Below are 21,980 nucleotides of genomic sequence, written 5' to 3'. Positions count from 1 at the left end.
GAGAAAAAGTGGAAATCATGGGAATGAAGGTTACAGTTACATACCGCTTGACACAAAAAGACACTTCTGGAAATTGAGCAGCATCATTGGTTCTGAACCCGTGGGTCACAGGTCTGTGCTGATGCTCACAGACAGCAGGGGAAAACAATGCTGCATGCAAATAATAACATGCAATTACTTATATAATGTCAGAGTCCAATAAAACTTGTTATTTCAGGGCAAATTAAACACTAAATTAGATGCCCTCATTTTCACAAACTATGATCAGGGGGAAAAAGTAAATCAAGTGCATTTTGCTTAAAACAAGACTAAATATCTTATGTCCGTTTGCTTAAATACATCTTAATTTAAGAATCTTTATAATTTTTAGACTAAAAACAAGACAAAAATACTAAGTGAGATAAGCCTTTTTTTTTTTTGCAGTGAAATAAAAACTGAAATTAACTAATAAAATTACTAAAACAGACTAAAATTAAAACGAAATCTTATAATGTAAGAAATTAAAAGCTAATTCAAAATATGAGTAAGAATTAGAATGGCATATAAATAAGTATTAATAGGGATGCACCGATTGTTCTGCAACCGAAATTATTCGGCTGAAAATAGTCAAAAAATCTCTTCCAATGTTCGGCCGAATAAGCGAAAAGGCCAAAGAATGTCAGCAAACATGTCAGAGAAAGACGCAAAAAACATTACAAGCACCGAAAGCATGAGACTGTTTAGTATCCCATTGCATGTCTTTGATAAGAAAAGAAAGGGGTGGTTGTTGCTGGTTACTGTACGATGACTGAACTCGCGAAATGGCCTTAAACAATTAGTAAATAAACTACAGAATGTTATGTTGTCTAATACAAGCACAAATTGTGTGTATTCTGACAGCACTGCACCAGGAAAATCTGCACTGAAACATTGTAATGAGAATCATTCATAAATCTGCTGCTGTCAGCAAAAAGGTCTTCTTGTGGGTTTCTGCCAAAATAAAAGTCAACATTTATAAATGTTAGCATTGTAAGTTTTCTGTTGTTCTGTAAAATAAAAATAAAAAGTAAGACAAAAATAATGAGAACAATCATTACAACAGCTCTATTAATACATTTATTATAACATTCTCCTTTGCTCAGCAAGGCTGCATTTATTTGTACATTAAAAACACATGTCTGATTCAAGAATATTAGAATAGTATTTTACTAACTTATTAATTTTAAGTTAAATTGTGTTTTGTTGGTAGTCTACTAGAATGTTAAAACTGTTCAGTGTTAAGTCAATATTTTTAAATTGTTGTTTTGCAACTGATTATTATTATTTATTTTTTTTGAAAAGCAAGACAAAACTGTAAAAAGCACATTTTAGCTATTTATCCAGTGGTGAAAAAATGGCAAAATACATGAGGAAAAAACATGAAAAACCATGTTTGGTAATCGGCCTTCGGCCCCTAGTTTAATTTTGTTCGGCTTCAGCCAAGAATTTTCATTTCGGTGCATCCTTATTTATGAAATATTTTCAGTAGAAATCAACTAGACAAATTTCTTTTTAAAATACCTTATAACAAAAAATCAAATGTATGTTCTGAAATAAAGACCAACTATGAAAATCTGAAACCTAAAACTAAAATCGCAAAGCTGAAATGTTTTATGAATGATATCTTCATAAAAAATATTGGCATTTGCAAAACAACAGCTCTAGATGATGCCAAATCATGGCATAACTGACCCAACTTCATTATATTTATATGCTATCGCGCCAAGCTTAGATGAATGTAATCCAACTTTAATCTATTGGTCATAAATAAATTAAAATAAAATTAACAGAATGCTTGTATTTTCTTTCTTAAAACGCATCTGGTTTGCCATCAGACTGCTGTTTTGCTCCTCTCAGTCACTTAATTTGCTTTAATGCCCTTTTGCAATGACTCAGAAAGCGACTTGAAAGCAACAACCATGGAACTGTGAGCAGTGTCGCCTGCTATATTACTGTAACAAGCCTTAGAGGAAACATCTCCCAAACTTCTGTGAGTTACACTGAACTTTTATGGCTCATGTGATCTGATGAAATATGGCCACTCTCAGAACATTCACCCTTTGCATCGGGAGGCAATGGCTCTTTTGTTGCCATAGCAACATTTTCTACTTGGTGGAGGAGTATTTTTGCGTCTTACCAGTATAAAGTTGATAGTGTGTTTCCAACACGGCCTGGTAACAGAGAGACAGCAGGCAGAAAATGCTTTAGAAATGCAGATGCAAAATGCAAAATGCATTATTATTGTTTATTGATGTAGAATATTTCTGGTACAGACATAAACAATATCTTAAATCTTGAGAAAATTTCATTTACAATTTGGTAAATTTGACTCAAGTAATATTTATAGCCCAGAATAGTTTTCTATACAGCGTTTAAACTATGTCATGGGTGTAAACAACAGCATTGATTGCAAGGTCAATGTAATACTGAATATGTTGTTGCCATCTAAACCACGGAAAAACAGGGTGGAAGCTGCTAAATCGTATAGAAGGACTTAGTAAGCAGAAAAAGGCACAATATTTTGATAAACTAAAGTTAATAGGTGGTAAAGATATGTGTAAATAGTATTAATTAAGATATTAGCCTAACATTTCACCTACCTGACCAGAAATGATAAGAACAAACATGAATGTTGTCAAGATTCTTGCCCTGGAAATCCTGGTTCAGTTTGGCCAACCACAAACGCCTTTTCCTTTCCTTTCCTTTCCTTTCCTTTCCTTTCCTTTCCTTTCCTTTCCTTTCCTTTCGCTTTTCCTTTTCCTTTTCCTTTTCCTTTTCCTTTTCCTTTCCTTTCCTTTCCTTTTGTTCCTCAGACAGTTTTTTGCACTTTTTTCATTGATTTTAACTTTCGGCAGCCTATAGTACTCCAAATGTTTTTCCCGGTCCGACCGATTAGCACAGCCCAAAACAATAATATTAAACAGTAATATTTCATATATTATAAAATAGAAAGCATGCTAAATTCACATGTTTTTATCTGAAGAACAATTCTAGAGCCAGTCATTCTACTTTGAAATGTACGTTCAGTGTTGGAATGTCTGTTTTTGTTTTGATCTGTGTGACTCCGGAAAACACCACATATTGCAGCCATGGAAGCCAGCAAACAAACTGGCTTAGAGATCGCAGATTCTACCCAAGCTAAAAACCCTCAGAATCCATCTGAAAAGCCTTAAGATTGATTTTAAAATTCGGATAAATTTATCAACTTACAGTATATAATGCTCGCTGCGGCTGCGGCTGCGTGTTCTCAATCTGGCAACCCGTGTGAGTGTCGAGTCTGGAGGAGAGAGCCGTAGAAACAGCAATTCAATATTTTGAATTTAGACTACAGTACCCATTTCAACCATTGGCTGTCAATTTTACATATTTTTCTATGGCTAAGCACCACAAAAATCTATTTTCATTATTAATATAAATAAATATTAAGCAGGTATTCAAAAAACTCTTGGTTTTGTTTCATTACATAATCTGTCAGTATAACAAAACCTGCAATGTTTTTTTACAACATGCCATCAATCGACCATATTGGCGGCACTGAATGTAAACAGTGCCACTAAACCAAACGAAACTCGCATATTTTACTGATTATGCTGCTGAAAATGGTCAATTATTGTCATTTTTGTGGCCTGTACTAATCAGTCAGACCGGGAAACACATTTGGAGTATTATAGTCTGCCAAAAAGTATAACAAATCAAGGAGAAGAGAGCAAAAAACGTAAGAACAAAAGGCGTTTGTGGTTGGCCAAACTAAAACAGGATTTCCAGGGCAAGAATCTTGACAACATTTGTGTTTGTTCTAATCATTTCCAGTCAGGTAGGTGAACTATTAGGCTAATATCTTAATTAATACTGCTTGTATGTATTTTTACCACCTATTTTTACTTTAGTTTGTCTAAATATTGCTGGTCCTTTGCTAGTCTATGCTGGTCATGTTGCTGGTCAAGGACCAGCATAAACCAGCTAAAACCAGCATCCCAGCACCAAAATATACATAACCAGCATATGCTTCCATGTTTTTTCAATGATTTAGACAGCATAAAATAGCAGAAAAAAACACATACACTAGTACATTAACTGTGCATGCTGTTGTTTACATCCGACTTAAGTGCAAACAAACTGGCTCAGACATGCAGATTCTACCTGAGCAAAAAGCCTCTGAATCCATCTGAAATGTTTACAGAAAAACTTACTGTGTTAGGCTAGTCGCCTTCCCTTGCCATTGGCGCTCGTTCCTGTTGCGTGTCCTCAATCTGGCAACCCGCGTCGAGTCTGTAGGAGAGAGCGGGAGAATCAACGATCCAGTATTTTGAGTTTAGACTGCAGTACCCATTTCAACAGCTAGCTGTCAATATTACATGGTTTTCTAAGCACCACAAATATCTATTTTCATTATTAACATGAATACATATTATTATTTTGAACAGGTATGCAAAAAAACTGGTTTTGTTTCATTAGCTAATCTGTCAGACCTTCAATATTTCCACCGACCTTTCGTGTTATTGTGCTTTGCTACCAGCTGAGGCAATTATAACAATGACTTCAACTGAGATGCTTTGTAAAAAAGCCTGTAAAAATGAACTGAATATGAACAAAAAGTCTAAACTACACTAAATTCTGCAGTCAGTTTTTGATCTGCATCTGCGCTGGCTGTCGCTCCAGAAGTGTCTCTGGAAACGCGTTTCGAAACAGATGCACAGAACATACTGCTCACACAGATCCAACCAACTGGATTCCAAACCGGACTGCAAATGTTCTGCACAGTTGCCATAGAAACCCTCGGCCAATCCCATAATCCATAACACAATATGGCCGACTTTTCTCAGTTGGCTGTTGTTCTGCAGAAAATCCACTTGAAAGACTGACAAAACGATTTCTTCCACAATGAAGCACAATCACTCAGCCAGGCATGAAAGCTATAATTAGCATAAATATAACTTATGTCTACAAGCATCCATAAGACAAAATAATGCTGTTACATATCAAGAGCGCCTGTAATTTCAGTGCATTGTTGAAATAAATGCAACTAATTTTCCGTGCATGTAATATTTATTGTAACATGCATTGATTCTTGACTTGATGATCCTTGGTTAGAGGTTTCTATCTGTCTGATCTGTTGGATCAGTTTGAAGAATGAATGAAAAATAGACTGAATATACACACGTTTAACTGTTTTAAATGCTTTCTTTTGTTCCCTTTGTGCAGATGTCAAGCTCATTCACTCCAGTAGAAAGAACTCTGAAATCTAATCCAGAAACTCATTATGGCTTTAGATACCAAGATAAAGACTTTATCACTTCTCTAAAAAAACATTTTTTCATAACTGCCTAGGTTTGTGTATCTCTTACCCATAAATTAAGATTATTAGAGCACATTTTTCTTTCATTTTCTTTGTATGTTGTGTTTCAGCAGCTGTAATTGACTTAACAGAACAATATAAGCAGCATCTTATAAGTCACTTCAATAAAACAGACTGCAAGTTAAATAAATGCAAATGCACCTGTCCAAAACATTAACCATCTATGGAACAGAAATCTTATACAAATAATAAAAAAAAGCTGGGTTTTGATGGAATTATGGATTTGTTTCTTACAAACATGCAGCTTTTCACTTCACAAGATGGTAATTGATGGACTGGAGTGGTGTGGATTATTGTGATGTTTTAATCAGCTGTTTGGACTCATTTTGACAGCACACAGTGAATCTGTTAGTGATCAAATCAGTAGTACAGAAACTAGATACAATAACATTGTAAAGTTTCACAAAATTTCACAAAAATAACTTGACCTCGTTAACCAGAGATACTCACACAAGAAGATAGCACAGCGTAATGCATTGTTCAGCTTGCTGGAGACTCGCACTGGAAAAGAAAACACTTTTCATTCAGCAAAGCATAAAACCATTTGTCTGTGTAAATCAAGAGTATAAATCAAAGTATTTTGAGTTCTTAAAACTCACAAGCAATGACATCAATGTGAAGCTTCTTTTTATTGTGCAATCTCTTCTATTAGTTTAACTACACGCTCAGACTGAGGCAGACCTTACACAGGTAAAATATCACTTCAAACTCTGCAGAAAGTAATTAAAAAAGATCAATACTTGAACTTTTGACATCACTGAATATCAATGATGTTCAGTTAAATCAGTAATGTACCAAAAAGACAACATCCTCAGACTATGCACTGGAGGCCACCAAGAGCTGCAAGCGTCTCAGGTGTTTCTCCAACCACAGGTAGGTTTATAAGATGGCAACAAAGAATAGATACTGTCAAAGGTGCCATCTGACATCTCAGATGCAGTTCGCCAGAAGGTCTCTGAAGCAGCTGCAAGAAGGCTTGTATGCAAACCTACTTTTTTGAACGTGAAGAACTCATTTTTATCATTTTACCATAAACTGCATCTTCAGACGTTTCGGCAGCACACCTGGAGGAATACAAACAACAAATCTGCCATTTGGACACAAGCCCAGAACACATAATGTGTCCAATTATGATTTCTCAGGCTCAGACAGAACGTACTGATGTTCTGAAATAAAAGCAGTTTTCTTATTTGATTAGACTAGATCAGACAACAGTGACATTGTACACTGGCCTCATCCATTTTCTGTATGTATAGTGTACGCTTTTAAAATTCTAAAACCACCACTATTAGATCATGACTAGTATCTTTCAACCCTAAAAATCCATTTTAAATCAGCTCAGAATTGGAATTGCTTTGAAACTTTGATGTGATTGAGTTGAATGCATAATGCTATAGTGCAACTCTCATTTAGCAATAAAAGAGAAACTTTCTCAGATAATGACCTTTGTAATGAAAGATTTATATATAAATGAAATCCAAATGGGACTAATAAAAGTATATTTGCAGTCTTTTTGTTGAGCTTTTAAGACAATTTAACTCCGCCACGATTGTAAAATTAATCAAAATGCAATACAATAACTCTATGAATTTGATATTTTATGAAGCTCAAAGGATTTGTATGTCTATACAGTTTTAAATGCAGTTGCTAATGTATTTTTATGCGTGTCTATACAAAAACGTGTGTGCTAGAAACTGCAAGCTGCAAGTGCACATAAAATCAAGAGTGTTAAAGTCCCTGTGAAATCAAAATCAAAATTTTTTTGGCTTTTAGTATGAATATGTTAACTTTAAAGTTATCTATAAGCTAGTGTGACAACATTCGCATGTACAAGATATAATCATTCAAAATTTACAGTCTACAATTATGGATCAATGATCATCACCTTGCACTTCAGATTCTCATCAAACTTTCTGTCCAATCAAATGCTCTCTAGAATCCAAAGAGTCCCGCCCCCCACACTATAATAGACACTAAATCCGCAGCTGAAATCAATCACTTGATCACAGAATTAGTATTTTCGGCACTGTCACAAGATGCAATATAAATCAAATGCTATTGGCTATTTTAAAAAAGGGGGCGGGACTGCTTGATATGTTCTGCCCTGTCTTCCTATTTCAGATGAAATGATGTCAACACATAGAACAATGCTGTGCGTTTCAAAACAATTCAGTGGACCTTTAAAGGACAGAGAACAATCATCTACACAACTTTTCAGGTGTAAAATGAATAGAACTGCAATACTATAACTTCATGAATCTGATATTTAATGAAGCTCAAAGGATTTGAAAGTCTAAAGTTTTTGATGCTCTTACTATTGTATTTCTATGCAAGTGCCTATACAAAAATGTGTGCTAGAAACTCACTTTGTGCACGAAGAGCTGCAAATGCACATAAAAACAAGTTCAAATTTCCAGAAACATTCCAAACTGGATTCAAAATTGAGCATCAAAGTCCGTGCGAAATCAAAATTGAAGTTTTTTGGCTTTTAGAATAAATATGTTAGCTTTAAAGTTATCTATAAGCTAGTATGACAACATTTGCATTTACAAGATATAAGCATTCAAAATTTACAGTCTCCATTTGATGACATCCCCCTGCACTTCAGATTCTCATTAAATGTTCTGTCCAATCAAATACTCTCTAATCTGAAGAGTCCCACCCCCAACACTATAAATAGACGCTGAATCTGCGGCTGAAATCGGTCACTTTCACAGATTCAGTATTTTCTGTACGGTGAATGGCACTTAGTGCACTACATAGGGAATAGGGAACGATTCGCAAGTCGGTGCAGACCATAAAACTTATTGAACCTATTGAATTGTATACAGAATGCTATATTTTATAATGATATGGATGAGATTGTGGCTGCCATGGGCCAAGCTGTGATGTAAACAAAAGGCTATTGGCTATTTAAAAAGGGGGCAGGACTGCTTGATATGTTCAGCCCTATCTTCCTATGTCAGTTGAAATGGCGTCAACACATAGAATAACTCTGCATGTTTTAAAGCACTTCAGTGGACCCTTAAAGGACAGAGAACAATTGTTGTACAACATCCACACAACTTTTATTGAGCAAGGTAAGAAAATAGACAAAGCAATAGCATGATCGAGTAAACTTGTGGATAGAAAATCAGTTTGGAAAAGAGGAAGAAAAACAGAGAGAGAATAAACCACTGGAAAGAAGCTAAAACAAACAAACAAACAAACAAACAAAAATAAACGGCATGACGACTGCATCTAATCAAAACCACATCCGTCTTCGGAATAACAACAAGCCCAAATACCACACTTAGGAACGGCACATCACAGGTGAGGGGTGTTTATACACATGCATAGGAACGCTGCGGCTGGTGACGGGCTCGGGGAAGGAAAGGGAATCAAGTACAGTGGATAGGCACTTCATTTTCCATGACTTATCCGAAACACAAGTGCGAGACACTTTGATCTCACGTACAGGAAGATGGTTACGGAAATGAATGTGATTTAACACCCCCCATATTGAATCCCTACTGAAATCTATTTCTCATCTTCTAATTTGAATTCTCTGCCGATCAAAAAAAACTCAGTTCCCGACAGGAGTAAGTCTTTCTGTTTTCTACGTGGCTCTGATGGGAAATCTAATACGCCTGCAATTTGGCCCTTTTGAAAGAGCACTGAAAATAGAAGTGGAAATAATTTAATAAATTAATCATTGCACCCTGGAAGTATACAGTGGAGAAAAAATTCACATGAAGCTTGTATGGAGTGATTCACATCCGGAGTGTAATTGCACACCATTTTTTTTTCTTTCCTTTAATATATAATAAATGTTTTCAGCTTGGTGAAAGTGACATGGAAGTGCTTTCAATGAAAGATGAAAGACCATAACTCAACAGAGCAGAAAATGTCCAGGTACAAATGAATGAATAAAGGAAAGAAGGAAATGCTTTTAAAAAAAGGACAGATCTGTGAATCATTGGATTTAAAAGGATCATTAAAATATATGTTATATAGCTAAAAGAGCTAATAAAGTCAAGATGAAATGAAAACTGACTGTTTACTCTTATTTGGTGAATTTTTGATGTCAAAGTGTAGCTATTTTGCATGCGGGAGAAAGATTTCCCCTTGTAAAACAGTAATAGATTTAAAATGCATTTATTTTAAAGTATAGTTTAAGCCTACTAACATATTTACTGACACATCGCTCAAAATGTACTGTTATAAAAATAGTAATTAAACTTTACTTGGTGTACTACTTGTGCACAATGCACATTTCTTAATAATAAGGCTACAATATATTTTAATGTCACTATTGATCTGTGTTGTTTTTGACAACCATCTTAGATTTAGTCTTAGTCTTAGTCTTTTGGACTAAAATGGTTATTAGTTTTAGTCAAAGTTTAGTCACTTCTATATGTGATAGTTTTAGTCCAATTTTAGTCGACGAAAAGTCAAAAAGGTTTTAGTCTAGTTTTAGTCGACGAAAAGTCAAAAAGGTTTTAGTCTAGTTTTAGTCAAAAAAAGGGGGAAAAGTAGTCTTTTAACAAATTAATGTAGGTCAGTAAGTATTTTGCTGTTGGGTAGTGTCACTTAAGTTCTGAAAATAGCAGATCTATAGTTCAACACAATGTGAGCTTCCGGATCGACTATTTTCACCAATAATTACAATAATGAAGGAATGTTTTAAAACATAAAATACAAACAAGGAGGGAATGCTAAAGCGGCTTGCCATACTAGTATGGCAAGGAGTTTTTAATGCTAAAACGGCTTGCCATAGAGGCAGATATTTACTGGTTTTAATTGGCATGCACAATAAGCAGAAATGTCATGCATTTTAAACGTCTGACGGACCACCCACTAACATTTTCGTCTATTCTCGTCTCGTCAACGAAAACTCACACACGTCTCGTCATGTTTTAGTCATCAACGAGCCATTTTTATCTCGTCATCGTCTCGTTATCGTCATGAAAAAAAGTGCCGTCAACGAAATGATTTCGCCATCGTCATCGTTGACGAAATTGATGAGGACTGAATAATTTTTAAATTGGTCTTTAAATGCTAAATATTTAAAGTGTACCTAAAGTATACTTGCAACAGTTCCATTTTAGCACAATCAAATATACTTAAGTATATTTTTAGTTGGACTAAAAGTACAATTTCAATTACTAAAAGTATTTTTCACTTGGATCCAATGCAGATTTCGCAATGGGTTCGAGTTGCTTTGATCAACAGAAAGATGCTTGGTTTGAAAGTGAGCTGCTGACAGAAATATAATGGACCTATTTTTACATGCAAAATTTTGCTACTGTGACTGCTACTTTGTGCAATAATAAAAAAAAGAAAAGAAATCTTAATGATCTGCAATTGAAAGCCTCTGAAATGATTTTCAGAAGTGGCAACCAACTTCTGCACAAGCAAACATCACATTCCATTAGAAAACATGAAAAACTGGTTGCAGTTCCATTTGGTGTCGCATGTGGCACATAAATTACACACTTCACCCTTAAGGATATGCAAATGATTCATCAAAAACACACAGATGTGTTGCCTTGAACTTAAGCCAGAATTGCGAGACAATCTGTCTCACTTCCAACAGAGGTGCAATTGTGCGAATCCACTCAAGACTCAAGAAGCGAAGAGTGCGGTAACCTGATTGAAGAGCTCTCAGGAATATTACCGGACACTCTTTAGGCCAAACAAAGAGCTTGCCATGTATGACGCATTACAGTGTCTTATACAAGGGTAATTTTCAAGTCCAAATTTATCTGACTCGGCTAAGGTGATTATCAAAGACATTTTGAGATTTTTAGATATAAGATATAAACCTTCCAAGACACACTTTTCATTTCAGATTATTACTGTGGAGGAAATGTGGCAAAAATTAATATCAAGTTAATAATAGTATAGTAAAAAAATAGTATTAGTGCTATGGATCCAATACAGGGGATGATGTGAAGAAAATATGTGAGTTTATATCATACACGTTCACCATCTGACTCAATAACAACAGAAATGAAAACATGAGGGCTTGAACACTTTGCCATGCAACTGCTCCCATTGGAAAACATCTACACACACATCTACCATAAACATGCCAAAACTCTGCACACATATTTAATACAAGAATAATCATCGGAACACTTTCTGAGCATTAACGGCATATGAAAAAAAACTCCATATTTCCTGGGGGAAATTTTCTGTCCTAAACCTTATTGAACAATTTTATACTTCATACAAAACGATACCCACAATGCACCATAAACTGTTGCAAATCCACAACGTACTCCATTAAAGTGCACACATACAAAAATGCAATATGTTCCCTAACCTGAGATCGAAGCTAAAATGGCACTAGTGGGCACCGTTGATGTCCGTTAGAAACGTAAACACATACGTTTGTTCTGAAGAAACTTCTTCGCAAGCATTGTGTATGTTAGCATAGCCTTGGTATAAGATTTTAACCTTTGCAACTTTTGGTTACTAGTACATCCTATGGTAAAGCAACACTCTGATATACACAGTATCATGGCACTTCAAAGAATACTATGATATATGTGACCCTGGACCACAAAACCGGTCTTAATTAGCACGGGTATATTTGTAGCAATAGCCAAAAATACACTATATGAGTTAAAATTACCGATTTTGCTTTTATGCCAAAAATCATTAGGATATTTTGCTAATTTCCTACCATAAATATATAGAAAAACATAATTTTTAATTAGTAATATGCATTGCTAATAACTTAACTTTAAAGGCAATTTTCTCAATAATTAGATATTTTTTTGCACCCTCAGATTCCAGATTTTCAAACTGCTGTATCTCAACCAAATATTGTCCTATCCTAACAAACCATACATCACTGCAAAGCTTATTTATTAAAAAAACAAAACTGACCTGTATGACTGGTTTTGTGGTCCAGGGTCACATATTACTGTGGTAAGGCAATGGTATCAGATTAGGTATCATAATACTAAAATACTTTGATATATACTATGGTACTGCATGATTACCATATTCACATAAATAACCATGGTAAACGTCAAAACTATGGTATTACCACAGTACATGCCCAAGAACCCATGCCAATCCAAGTTACTGCAAAAAACGCCATGGAATTATCACAAGCATGTCTAAAAAACATATTAACGCCATGGTATTTTTTGTCAACACTATAGGGAATAGGGAGTGATTTCAGGTGCAGCTACACAGAAGATTTAAAAGAGCCTTCTATTTACAGAAATCACTTTGTCTTGACATCGAGATGATGTCATATCTCCTGTCCAATCACGAGTCACGCCCTCTCTAAAGTACCGTGTCACTCAAAGTGAGTAGCTTGTCACTCAGTAAGGCTGAAGGGTGTTTTTAACTGCACAGATTCAGCGTTCAAAAAGAAAAAAGTTTTACAGTTTTACAGTGAGTTTGAAAAATAATGTCACAGTCTGAAACCCTAAAGAGCAGAATTAAAGAGGCACAAGGCAAAACACAGTTATTATAGCAATACGGGGGAAAATATGTATTTGTCATCTTTGTCATTTTAAGGCTCAAACGGCTGATGAAGCATGCATTTGCATCTGGCCTTAAATGACTTCAAAGCATCAGTGCTGTTGTGGAGAGATGCCATTTGGACAGGGAGTTGTTTTTATCTATCGTTATCTCCGACGGTGAGAATCAAGTAGTCTCAACACAAACACGAACCCTTGGAACTCACAATCGAAGCATGCCTGTACACGCATAGGCTGTGTTTACAGATCTCACACATACAGTACATCCATTCACTCTCACTGCTGGTAAACAAGTTGGGAAGCTGCACACAGTTAATTAGAGAGTTCTGCAACCAAATGGACCACTTTGAAGACTTGAAGATCCCTAGATCCCAGAAAGCAACTCTTTCAAAGGTACCTCCCTTTCTCCCAATAAGGTATCTCTCTTCAGACTGGTGCCCTTGTTGACTACCTTCATCTTGATGGCAAGGTTTTTGACCTGCGCGACCGGAAGGGAGTCAAAGTAGAAGTCCTCGTTGAAGACAGGGTTGCGGCTGTTCTTGATAATGGTGCTTCGTTGTTTCTGGAGCTTTCCCGGGTTCAGGTACAGAGCCACACAACAATTGATGCTCTTCACATCGCACTGCTTATCGTAGAGGTCCTCTGCCGCCAGTACGCGAACGTGAAGCCTGGTGGCGTCGATGTCGTAGTCTGTGCAGATGCGCAGAGTTCCTCCCTTGTGGAGGTTGACTGTGTGCTGGGTGAAGCGGTCCATGTTCCCTCCGTACTTCCGTCCTCGGAACGCCGGAGAAGGAGGGCAACGTAAGCGCCTCTGAATGTTCGGGCTGGTCTCCACAGAACTGCACTCGTCCGTGGAGAGAGAACTGTGCCGGGCGAAGGAGCGCTTGGCACGGGACACTTTGGCTTGGGTTTCGTGGGTGAACATCTTGAGGAGGGATGCAGAGCGGGACAACAGAGGGGAGTTGAACGGAGAGGACTCAGCTGAGGAGCAAGTGTCGCTTTCCCCGCCGCTGAAGTACCGGTAGGGGTTGGAATGGGAGGTGTTACAGTCGCTGGGGTTTAGGTGGTTACCCTGCGACTTGCGTTGGGTGTTGGGTGAGGTAAGTGGACTTGTGGGGTCGCTATGGAAGAGGGACTCTTTACGTCTCGTGTGAGGACTTTCCATAAGCGTGGCGAAGCCGTAGGAGGTCTGCGCTTTGGGGACGTAGGGCAAGGACATGGCCGTTTGAGATTGGGGGTCGGCGTTTGTGTTTAGGTCACCTACTTCCCCGACCACCAAGTCGTCCGCGCTCTCAATCTGGATGATGTGGCGGTTTGCAGCTTTGAGCAAGTTCTTGGTGTCTCCAGCCAGCTTGTTAATGAGGCGCGGGCTGCGCGGACTGCCCTGCGGCGTCTTGCAGCATATGGTCTGCTCGGATGTGGAAGAATGGAGGCCGTTTTTTGGCTTCATCTCTGGCGTCTCTTCCTCTGGGGGGCAGCATACCAATTTGGGTGGAATGAAGAAATCGGGAATCTTGTCAGGGGTGAGGACGTTGCTGTAGGAGGGGGCTTTGCTCTGTTTGTCAGCCGAGTCTCCCTGGCGGAGGACGTTTCCCTCCACTGAACCGCGGATCTTTTCCAGCAGCCACATCTCTCGGCGGGGTCTGGGAGAGACGTGCAATCGCACCCTGCGGGCACAAAGAGCGATACGAAATATCATCAACCCACACTGACACCTGCGATTCATGAATGCAAATACAAACTGAATGCCGTCCACCTCCTCGCTGCTTTGGGTACACTGTCACCCAGTGGATTCTGGGAAGATTCTGACACTGTGTTAACACACTGCTAACACTAAAAAGCAATTGTTAAAGACAGCTGACACCTGTCTGCTTTTCGGTTATCAGTTGTACACTGTCACCTTGTGGAGATGTCGCTCAACATGCACTCAGCATCGTTTTGCATTACGCATTCAATCCGCAAAGCTTATTTACATAAGAAATATATGCAGAATGTACACAGATGGTTTCAAAAAGAGTAAGTGCAGGTATGTTGTAAAAAGCTATTCCACTCTGTTCTCTAATTGTGGTTAATCCAAGCATATTCAATTATATTTTTGATTCAATAAAACGTAAGCCTTAGATGCTACTGCATTGAGTATGTTTTTGACTTACCTAAATGTTTATGCACTGATCTATGTGACCATGGACCACAAAAACAGTCTTGAATAGCACAGTCAAAAATACATTGTATGGGTCAAACTTATAGATGTTTCTTTCAAAAAATCATTAGGATATTAAGTTAAGATCATGTTCCATGAAGATATTTTGTAAATGTCCTACTGTAAATATATGAAAACTTAAAGGTGATTTTCTCAATATTGTCCCATCCTAACAAACTACGCATCAATGGAAGGCTTATTTATTTAGCTTTCAGATGATTTATAAATCTCAGTTTCAAAGAATTGACACTTATGACTGGTTTTGTGGTCCAGGGTCATATATGTTGTATTTCTAGTATCATAATTAAGCATTTTTCTACAGTCTTTTCAACCAGAGGTCTTTGGACACCGGGGGGTCCGTGAAGGTACTGTATTGGGTTTACAAGGAGGATATATTAACATACAGTATATAATTTAAAGATTGTAAAAAAAAAAAACCTCCTTAGTGAGTTATTTCTCTTCTGTTATTTAGTTATTCTGTTATCAATTATTGTGACTTGTACAACCAAATGAATTCAGTTGAATTTAGATGTTTGTTTAATATTTTAACTGACGCAAAAATCGATTTAGATTTTTACAAGTTACCTGACAGACTGAAAATTAATGGCATCAAAAGCAATTTACAAAGTAATTTTTGTTAATCATTTTAATGAAAGTTATTATAAACGGTTAGAAATGTTGACTTTTTGTTTTGTGTATAGGTTTATAAGCCTTGAAAACCCTCTCTATTAATTATTTATTGATGCACAGACCTTTTTTTCCCAATGAAAGAGTCTTCTGCGCAACAGCTGCACAATGTGATGTAAAATACAGACTGCGCAGCATTTGCTGTGACTGCAGAAGCACAACAGGAAAACAGAGCTGCAAAGGTGGACTTTATTTGTTCAAAAGTAAGTCATGTTCTGTCTTATTTTAACAAACATCAGCATTGTCTAAAGTGGTACACTTAGAGACTTTTATATGCAGAATCAGTGAACTGATAATGATTGATGATTTATTATATATTCTTAAAAATAATGGAAGAACAGTTTTGAAGAACATTTTAAAAATATAAAGAACCTTTTCTGCATTTTTACGGTTCAGTGGATGTTCATGGCTCTTAATAGAACCATTGATGCCAATAAAAAACTTTTTTTTTATGTTTAAGCGTGTATATCATCAGTTTTGAATAGAATACCACTGTTACTACATTCAAACTTTAATAAATTAATATGGGATCTCCTTCAAACAGCGCAGAAAGCAAGACACTTCAAAGAACACCATGGTAACACAATGGTACTTTTTCTAAGTGTTAATTACTTTATTTTTCAAGTAAGATACTGCGAAAAAGAAATAAGAGAGAAAAATGTTCAACAAATGGCATTTTTTATTAAATTGAAACTTCTTTTTGCTGTATTCCTATAAAATAAAACCTTATTTGACAATAGATCATTTCAAACACCTGTAACACGGTAAAACTGCCGCGACTTGCCGTTTTCACATTTCACAGCACATTTCGAATGAGCAATAGTTTGAAACTAGACATTTAGCGCTGATTTTTACTTTTGTATACATATAAGTGAATGTATAACGAAAATACGCATGCATTAAACTTTTCCAAAGCTGTTCCCGATAGAAAACCTGTTGAATCTCAATTGAACTTACGTGAAGTGGTTTGTAGTCCGGTTGTGAAGTAAGTATCCTCGCTTCAATCCATATGTCGTTGCTCGTCTCACCCTTGTTCGGGTCTCCGGTACTCCAGGATAGAATTGTCTGTTGGCACTGCGCGTCTACTCGCGGCTTTAATAGCGCACCGACCCCCGTGCGCGCGCATATCAGCCAGTGGGAGTGCGCGCACGGTAACGCGCATCACCCTGGAATTACTCACAGTCCGTATCAGCGTGTTCAGAATCGCATTGTTTATACTGTATACTGCCTACTACTTAAGGAATACAAATTGCAAATGTTAGGAACAGATTAGACTGCTTACTAAATACTATTTAAAATATGCAAAAGTAAATATTTGTTATGTTTGGAATTGAATATTTCACTGCATTGCAAATTAACAAATAGTCAGTAAAAGAGAACATACTGGCTACAAGGAGTAGTTAGCACAAAAACATGAACATTTTCTGGAAATGTATTTACCTTCAGACCATCGCGAAGAAAATGTAGCATTACGTCATTTGCTCACCAATGGGTGCCGTCAGAATTAGAGTCCACACAGCTGATAAAAACATCACAATAATCCACACCACTCCAGTCCATCAACTAACATCTTGTGAAGCCAAAAGCGGCGTGTTTGTAAGAACCAAATCCATCCTTTTGCTTCTTTGCTTCTAGTTCTCTTTGAATAAAATTGCTTCATCCAGTGAAGATGGCACCTTGTTTGAATTAGGAGAGAAATATGCACTAATCAAGCACTATTTACAAGCCAAAATAGTCCTAAATAATAAGCATACACTCTTAAAAATAAAGGTGCTTCATGATGCCATTGAAGAACCCTTTTTGCCCAAATGGTTCCATGTAGAACCTTAACACCTGAAGAACTTTTCTGTTGCACAAAATGTTCTTTGCGGTGAAAGAAGGTTCTTCAGATTATAAAATGTAAGAAAGAGATTATTTTCTAGAACCTCTGACTGAATGGTTCTGTGTGGAACAAAAATGGTTCTTCTATGGCATCGCTGTGGAGTTTTTAAGAGTGTAGGCATTACATACTTCATGTAGTACGCATACGAGAAAAAACAGCATGAGTGGTATTGCAGTATGCCATTCTGAACACTTCTCATGCAGGAAAACCGCTTCTCTCCGTCAGGAAAATCATGATGCATGGATAACTATGCGTGGACTGCCACAGGCAGGATAATGCCTTGTTAATTAAACCTTTTGTCTATTATCCACAACTGGTGAAATCTTATAGCTGGCCAGTGAGAGAGAAGCGTTTTGAATGGAATAGTGCTCTAAAATGATGTCTAATTGTGTTTGATTTGCTGTTCTCTGATCTGCCTGTCTGTTTCCCTGGAAACTTGAAGAGAGGACTATGGAAACGCACACCCATATTGTTCATGCAAAAGCAGAAAACTTTTCCAAAAGTCACCTAATTGGAGAAAGCACATGTAAAAGTCACAGCAGACGTACAGCTTCACACTTTTACCCTGATTTAAATATAGCTGTAGAGTTTCAGGTCTGTGCACGCAGAAGTACGGACAGCTCACATGTCAAGAAAGAAACAAAGACACATTATGACATATTCAAAATTCTGCATTATTTTTAGGTCACACTTTTGTATAACGTATTGTATGTACTTGAAATGCAAAAACATGTATTTATAAAACAAACAGAAGCTTAATTAAATATATTTTAAACAGAGGAATCCAAAATGAATATTTGCTGAATATTTACCCATCCTCAGGCCAGCCAAGATGTAGATGAGTTTGTTTTTTCATCTAAACAGTTTTGGAGAAACTTAGCATTGCATCACTTACTTACAATTGGATCCTCTGCAGTGAATGGGTGCCGTCAGAATGAGATTCCAAACAGCTGATAAAAACATCACAATAATCCACATCACTCTAGTCCATCAGTAAACATCTTGTGAAGTGTAAAGCTGAGTGGTTGTAAGAAACAAATTAATTTTTTTAAACGACATACTCGATTCTAAGATACTACTAAGATTCTTCTATCCATAATATTGCTTTCTCCAGTAAAAAAGTTGTCTTGTCTGAATCAGGAGAGAAATATGCACAGATTAGGCACTGTTTACAAGCAAAAACAGTTCTTTTTGAGACAACAACAGATGGAATTTTTCACTGAAGGAAGCATTATTATGGATTATAGACTCATATTTTGGCCAGAAATTATGATTTAAAGTATATATTTATAAAAAAAAAAAATCACTTCACAAGATGTTATCTGATGGACTGGAGTGGTTTGGATTACTTGTGGATTATTGTGATGTTTTTATCAGCTGTTTGGACACTCATTCTGACGGCACCCATTCACTGCAGATGATCCATTGGTAAGCAAGTCGTAATGCTAAATTTCAAATCTGTTCTGATAAAGAAACATTATACATCTTGAATAGCCTGTGGATGAGAACATTTGCATTTTTGAGTGAACTATTCCTTTAACTGTTCCTCAAAATCACTACAATCCATCCACAAGCGCAGAAAATGAAATTCAGAACCATGTGAGTAATAAATGCATGCATGTATTTAAATGATCTGGAGTAGAGAAATGTGCTTTTCTCCTTTTTAACGCATAACACAAATTGTGTTCAACAGCGCATCCCCAGGTTTGCCGTTTTATTAGCCTCTTTCCCTCTCGCTGTCTCTGTCTGTCTCTCATTTGCTGCCTGGGCTTAACATTAAAATGCAATTAACTAATTGCCTGGAGAGGTGAGGAGCATTATGGCTATGAAAGTACGCGATGATCACATTCACTCTAATTTCCCAGGATGCACATGGGCTGAGGTACTGTCACGCAAATACGCTTTCATTTCTATTCCATCATCTAAAAAGTCTTCATCAGGTGCATACAAATGCACGGATGAGCTTGCAAAAGCCGGCCGGTGGTTTTGCCACAGTGGCTCTCTATGAAACAATGACGGGGTTTAGATATTAATTATAGACTGTACTTTTGTCTGCAGAAAGTATTATGCACATCTGAGATAACGTCATCCAGTTTAACTGTCGCGTAACAAAAGCGAGTGTCCAACTGCGGCACTGATGATAGTGTTTACAGATCTAAAGTCTATCATCACAGAGAGGGTAATGGCTTCAGACCAATTCAGAAACATCCAAATATGGACACATCATTGTTTTTAGACTTTTTTTGTGAATCAAGAGTTTATTATGTGTCTTTGCAGCCACTTTGCAATGATATCACTGTAGAAAAACAACATTTAAAGGATTAGTTCACTTACAGAACAAAAATGTACAGACAATGTACTTACCCCATTGTCATCCAAGATGTTCATCTTTCTTTCTGCAGTTGTAACGTTACAAGTTTAAACGTCCAAAATGAACTTTAAATGCAGCTTCACAGGACTCTAAACAATCCCAGCCGAGGAAGAAGGGTTGTATCTTATCTATTAGTCAATGAAAAAATAAATAAATAAAAATGTATATACTTTTTAACCTCAAGAGCTTGTCGTGTCTATCACTGCCATGCGCATGTGTACTCTGTGTAATCTGGGTCGTTTGAGGTTAAAAAGTATATATATATTGTTTTTAGAAAATGTTTCAACTTCGTCCTCAGCTGGGATCATTTAGAGCCCTTTGAAGCTGCATTTAAACTGCATTTTGGAAGTTCAAACTCATGGGCACCATTAAAGTCCACTTTATGGAGAAAATTCCTGAAATGTTTTTCTCAAAAAAACATAACTTCTTTACGACTGAAGAAAGAAAGTCAGGAACATCTTAGGTGACAATGAGGTGAGAACATTATCTGTAAATGTTCCTTCTGGAAGTGAACTACTCCTTTAAAGGGATAGTTCAGCCAAAAATGAAATCACAAAATAGCTGTGGTTAAAGGAGTAGTTCACTTCCAGAACAAAAATGTATAGATAATGTGCTCACCCCCTTGTCATCCAAGATGTTCATGTCTTTCTTTCTTCAGTCGTAAAGAAATTGTGTTTTTTGAGGGGAAACATTTCAGGATTTCTCTCCATAGTGGACTTCTATGGTGCTCGCGAGTTCCAAAATGCAGTTTAAATGCAGCTTCAAAGGGTTCTAATGAATCAGAAGGGTCTTATCTAGTGAAATGATCTAAAAAAATTAACAGTTTATATACTTTTTAACCTTAAATGCTCATCTTGTCTACCTCTACATGAATTCGTTGCACTCCGGTTCAAGACAGTTAGGGTCTGTTGAAAAACTCCCATCTCATTTTCTCTTCCAACTTCAAAATCATCCTACATCACTGCAGAAGTACCAACCCAGTGATTACAAAGTGAACATGCAAAAAAGGGTCAAACGCCCTTTACAAAAAAAAAAAAAAAAAAAAAAGGTAAAACATCGATGTAGGACGATTTTGAAGTTGGAGAAGAAAATACGATGGGAGTTTTTCAACACACCGTATCTGACTAACCCTAAATAAACATTTAAGGTTAAAAAGTATATAAATTGTACTATTTTTAAGAAAATAACAGATAATTTCGCTAGATAAGACCCTTCTTCCTTGCCTGGGATCGTTTAGAGCCATTTGAAGCTGCATTTTGGAAGTTCAAACTCGTGGGCACTATTGAAATCCACTATATGGAGAGAGATCCTGAAACGTTTTCCTCAAAAACAATTTCTTTATGACTGAAGAAAGAAAGACATTAACATCTTGGATGACAAGGGGAGCACATTATCTATACATTTTTGTTCTGGAAGTGAACTACTCTTAATTCATTCAGTATATACTGACACTCCCAGTTTCTGTATATAAAAAAACAAGTAGTTTTAGCAAAATTAAAGCAGAACATAACAGGAAATATTAGTGACTATACATTCGAATTCAGTGTTCCTCAAGACAAAAATGCTTATCACAGGAGGCATTACAGGAACTTGCTCTTCCATTTGGGAACCTTTATTTTAACAAGTGCAGGAGCCACTAAACATGTTTGAGAAAATGTCACGGTATGATATTTTAACAAGCAGTGTAAACAACAGGTCTAATGATCTCTGTCGAGTCCTTCTCACACTTACTGAACCCAGTTGAACTCTGACAGCAGGAGGAGGCAATGAAAAACCTCTGCTTCTAGTTCCATATACATCTACAATACATGTCTGCAATGACAGAAATGAAATGGTTACTGCCATGTGGCACACAATGCTATTTTAACATCCATTCACACCGGTGTGCAAAGACTCACAATTACACTCATTCAGTGAGATTCTACTAAAAGCGGGGCTCTGACTAAAATAGAGCCATTTTCCAGCCGCTTTGTGCGGGA

The 21,980-nt window shown here is 36.8% G+C and overlaps 1 protein-coding gene across 1 annotated transcript; it reads right to left on the bottom strand.

Annotated features, from left to right (window-relative positions):
* Positions 1 to 8,434: 8,434 nt before the first annotated feature.
* LOC141344298 (C2 calcium-dependent domain-containing protein 4C) lies at positions 8,435 to 16,824 on the bottom strand. Its single transcript, XM_073849155.1, has 2 exons — positions 16,706 to 16,824; positions 8,435 to 14,528 (listed from the first exon to the last, which is right to left on the bottom strand). The coding sequence occupies exon 2, from the start codon at positions 14,489 to 14,491 to the stop codon at positions 13,226 to 13,228; it is 1,266 nt and encodes a 421-aa protein (XP_073705256.1). The 5' UTR covers positions 14,492 to 14,528; positions 16,706 to 16,824; the 3' UTR covers positions 8,435 to 13,225.
* Positions 16,825 to 21,980: the final 5,156 nt, after the last annotated feature.

Source organism: Garra rufa, chromosome 10 (assembly GCF_049309525.1).
Source record: "Garra rufa chromosome 10, GarRuf1.0, whole genome shotgun sequence".
In the NCBI taxonomy this organism is placed as follows: domain Eukaryota; kingdom Metazoa; phylum Chordata; class Actinopteri; order Cypriniformes; family Cyprinidae; genus Garra; species Garra rufa.
The sequence above is the reverse complement of the archived record's forward strand: the minus strand, read 5'-3'. Positions and strand labels throughout refer to the sequence as shown.

Excerpts from the sequence above, each read along its gene's own strand:
- LOC141344298 (XM_073849155.1), bottom strand. The coding sequence starts at position 14,491 with ATGTGGCTGCTGGAAAAGATCCGCGGTTCAGTGGAGGGAAACGTCCTC.